The 3,594-nt window shown below is 44.0% G+C and overlaps 1 protein-coding gene across 1 annotated transcript in view; it reads right to left on the bottom strand.

Annotated features, from left to right (window-relative positions):
• Positions 1–3,175, bottom strand: part of EMP2 (epithelial membrane protein 2) — a 3,614-nt gene extending 439 nt beyond the window's left edge. The window contains exons 1-3 of the mRNA XM_009873291.1: positions 3,065–3,175; positions 2,001–2,094; positions 515–661 (exon numbers count right to left, since the gene is read on the bottom strand). Coding sequence (XP_009871593.1) covers positions 515–661; positions 2,001–2,094; positions 3,065–3,142 — 319 coding nt within the window. The 5' untranslated portion in view covers positions 3,143–3,175. The remainder of the gene's footprint in view (positions 1–514; positions 662–2,000; positions 2,095–3,064) is intronic.
• Between the last annotated feature and the right edge of the window lie 419 nt (positions 3,176–3,594).

The following is a 3,594-nucleotide window of genomic DNA, read 5'->3' as shown; positions in this document are numbered from 1 at the left end:
CCGGGCTCTTTTGTCAGCTCCTTCCCCCAGCGTCCCTTTTTTTTTTTTTTGTAGACACTCATTTTCCAGCCTCAAACTAAAGTCGAAGCATTTCAGGACACACTTTCAGTTTCTTTGGATTAAATCTGAAATGCTGTGTGTGTACTTATGCCATCTGCAGTGAACGCAAAATGACTGTAAACATCTGGATGGTTTTAAAGACTAACAAAAAATGAAGGGAGCACCTGTCTGGAACAATTACAGAGTTACTTAATCTGTTCGAGAAATTCAGAATGTCAGATTCTTTCCCTTTGAAGTTTAAACGGCTTTATTCTAAACAGTGATGTCACCCATGTTTTAGCTGCCTAAATAGCACAGAACGGAGCAGCTCACTGCCTAAACAAATATGAAGGATAAGCCGTGGCCTCAAGAGTCCTACAAATTTCTCACGTGGGTCATTCCTTTCGAGACCTTTTCCCCGTTCCTACTTTCAGGTAAACATCGTGAAAGTCAAAAGTGCTGAAAAACCACTCACATGACAGGAGCTGGATAACAGAGGTTAACACAAATCTTTCTCCTTGCTTCAGACGGAAGAGTTGAAGAATGAAAACCAGAAATCCCACACAACAGAAAATAGTAGATAGGATCATGGCAGCCTGAACAGCCTGAATTGATTGATACTCTGCGAAAACAAAAGCAGCCTTGATTAAAACACATTTCTCTCTTTGCCTACTCCTGCAATGACTAGAGGGGCAGAGCTGTGTGGTGTAAGCAGGGGGGCAGCAGACACACCACAAACCAGCCCTGTGTGCGTAGCCTAGGGCGGCTCTTCTCTGCTTCCCTGGTATCAACACAGCCAGTGGGTTAAGGACTTTTAAAAGCTTTTCATAAAATGGAATAAAATTACCAAAGAGACTGTTTCTCCCTCAGCACAGCCTTTGCTACCATCAGTGTACCGAAAGCACAGAGGAAGTGCCCGGAGTCCCACACGGCTTCGCCCAGCCTCTCACCACACCTGGCAGGTGTAACCAGGCAGGACACCCATGCTGGGCACCAAAGATTCCCGGGAATCAGGTTTTCCCTCCCATCAATTACTTCCCTATAACTAGGAGCTAAAGTAACCAATAACTTTGTAGGTACGTGCGGTGGCTTTGTGTAACTTTGCCACAAGGACATACACAACCTAAACGACGCAGATGAGCTCCCTGTGGCACCTCTGCCGTAGCTACGCTGCGGTTGGTAGGGCTGTGGACAGGAGGTACCCGCCCCACTCAGAATCCAGCTGCTCTGGGCACCCGGTTTCAATGAATGCAGAGCAAGAGAGACATCAAGGGCAGATCCATTAAATTCATGTAAGCTTAGATATGCCCACGTGTAACGGATCATCTCATCTCATCATAGATATGCCCAGATAAACCAACGTTCTGCCTGGAAAGCAAAGTTACTTCATAGGTACACAGCTCTTCAAGCCATCCACCTCTTTACCGTACACCAAGACAGCAACTGTAGAAATAAAGGTAACATTTGAGATTTTTTTTATTTTTATTTTTTGTAAGGCAGGACATTAGGCTGTGCTGTGTATTAGGTTCTCTTTGTTAGAATTCCAGCTTGACTGCTGACTTCCTTCTGCTTTTTCCCCCATTCTTTTATGCAGCCAGTATATTTGGGTTCTTTGAAAGTTCAACTCTGAGGCAAACTGTATCATTTGAGCTGCGCTTTCAGACGATTTTGCTGGTTTACCCCAACTAATCTTTTAAGAGCTCTTTAGCACGCATTAGTTGTGCTTACTCTCTTGCACTGGGCTTTCACCTGACCGTTCTCTCTGTTTTCCTCTTACAGAAACTGTTGGAACAGTTTGGTTTTCCAAAAGGAAAACCCGATGTTAAAGTTTTCAGAAGACCTGAGTAGTTAACAGCATGCAGATTTTTGAACAAATGGATTATTGGCCCTGCAAGTTTTGTAGCAATTTCACCAGATCTCCTGCCAAAGGAACGGAGACGTAGGCACTGAGCGACACTCACCTCTGAATTGATCCGTAATAGCCGTACAGGTGCTGGTATTTGTGAAACACATGCTCCAGACATCTGTAGAAAAATTATCTCCCACCCACCAGGCCTGAAAAATAGAAGTAAAGGGCTCTTAGAGGGGAAACAAAACCAAAAACCACTCACAAAACTCCTCAGATGTCCAAGTGTCGCCTGGTCACATTCCTCAGCCAGAACAAATTTCTTCGTTTTTGGTCCCTAACCGCTCAAGCTAAATTTGAGATCCGATGACATTTTGGACTGAAGGGTATATAATTATTCGCATCTCACTTCCACTTTAGACCTATGTAAAGTCGAAAAGGCAAGAGATGGCAACCTTAAACATCCCAAAGAACAAGGGATTTTCCAGTGTTCGGGCAGAAATTTTAGATAGTCAGTGGCTGCTCGCTCCTTAAGATCCCTAGGCAAGATCTGCTTTGTTCACCCAGACCCTGTTTAGGATGCACAACTCTAAAGGGCACAGCATTTTTTAATTTGCAGGGAACAGCAGGGTATACACCTAGGAAACAGAAGCCCTTTATAAATTTTCTGTCTGGTCCCTGATCCTGAATTGAAGTGACCTCAGCTTACTGTAGCTGTGCTGTCGATGTGGGCGGGCAGTAAGTACGCTACGGCATCCGCCTGGAAGCGGCCAGCGACAAATTAAGATCCTCCCATGGTATTTCTATTCTGATGTTTTAACATTTAACACAAAAGGGTACTGAACGAGTTGAACCAAGTCCCGTAGCTCCACCCTGCAAGCACGGCAGTATTTTTAAATGTACTCCCTGGCCAAGAATCTCGCAGGGGAAGAGATCAGCTGCGTAACACGGGCTTGGAACAAGATGCCACACAAACGCGCAGCATGTGCTCGTACAGTCTTACCCATGAGTACCAGTAACATTCGTACTCAAAGCATTTTTATTGCAGAAAACCAGGGTGCCCGACAAAGCTACGTACTTTCAACAAGCAAGATGAAGACAACTAAAGAATATCTTAATTTTTACGAAGCAAAGGAACACCTCTATGTGTGGGGGAAGAGGAGAAGAAGTGACACTTACATTGTCAATAGTTGCGATGAACAGCAGCGCTGCTGAGGTTATGTGGAACACAATGATGAAAGCCAGAAGAATCAACATCCTTGGACTGTGGAGGCTTTAGTCTGAGATAAACCTGTTAAAAATATATAAACATATATAAATAAACATATATAAACATATAAAATTATAAATATAAAATATATAAACATATATAAACAGTCTTTAAAAGCTGTCAACAGATCAACCCATCATTATGCTATTTCACAGCGGCTGCAAACAGTCAAGGTGAGCGCACTTCAGAGCACGGGCTCCCACAGTCACGACCATCGTATGCAGTTGGAGTCCACAGATAAAAGATTTTACTTCATCAGACTTTACATCAGTGGAAAAGCTTCCTGTTTGTTACACATGATACGTCACCAGCGTCACTGGTGTTCAAACGAATCCCAACTTGAACGGCAGCCAAGGGGGGCATTTTGCAACCTGCCAGTGGAATGGCTGCGGCGAGTAAACACACAGAGAAGTTCCTTTCGATGTGCTTCTCCACTTAT

Source organism: Apaloderma vittatum, unplaced genomic scaffold, assembly GCF_000703405.1.
Source record: "Apaloderma vittatum isolate BGI_N311 unplaced genomic scaffold, ASM70340v1 scaffold3547, whole genome shotgun sequence".
Lineage (NCBI taxonomy): Eukaryota > Metazoa > Chordata > Aves > Trogoniformes > Trogonidae > Apaloderma > Apaloderma vittatum.
The sequence above is the reverse complement of the archived record's forward strand: the minus strand, read 5'-3'. Positions and strand labels throughout refer to the sequence as shown.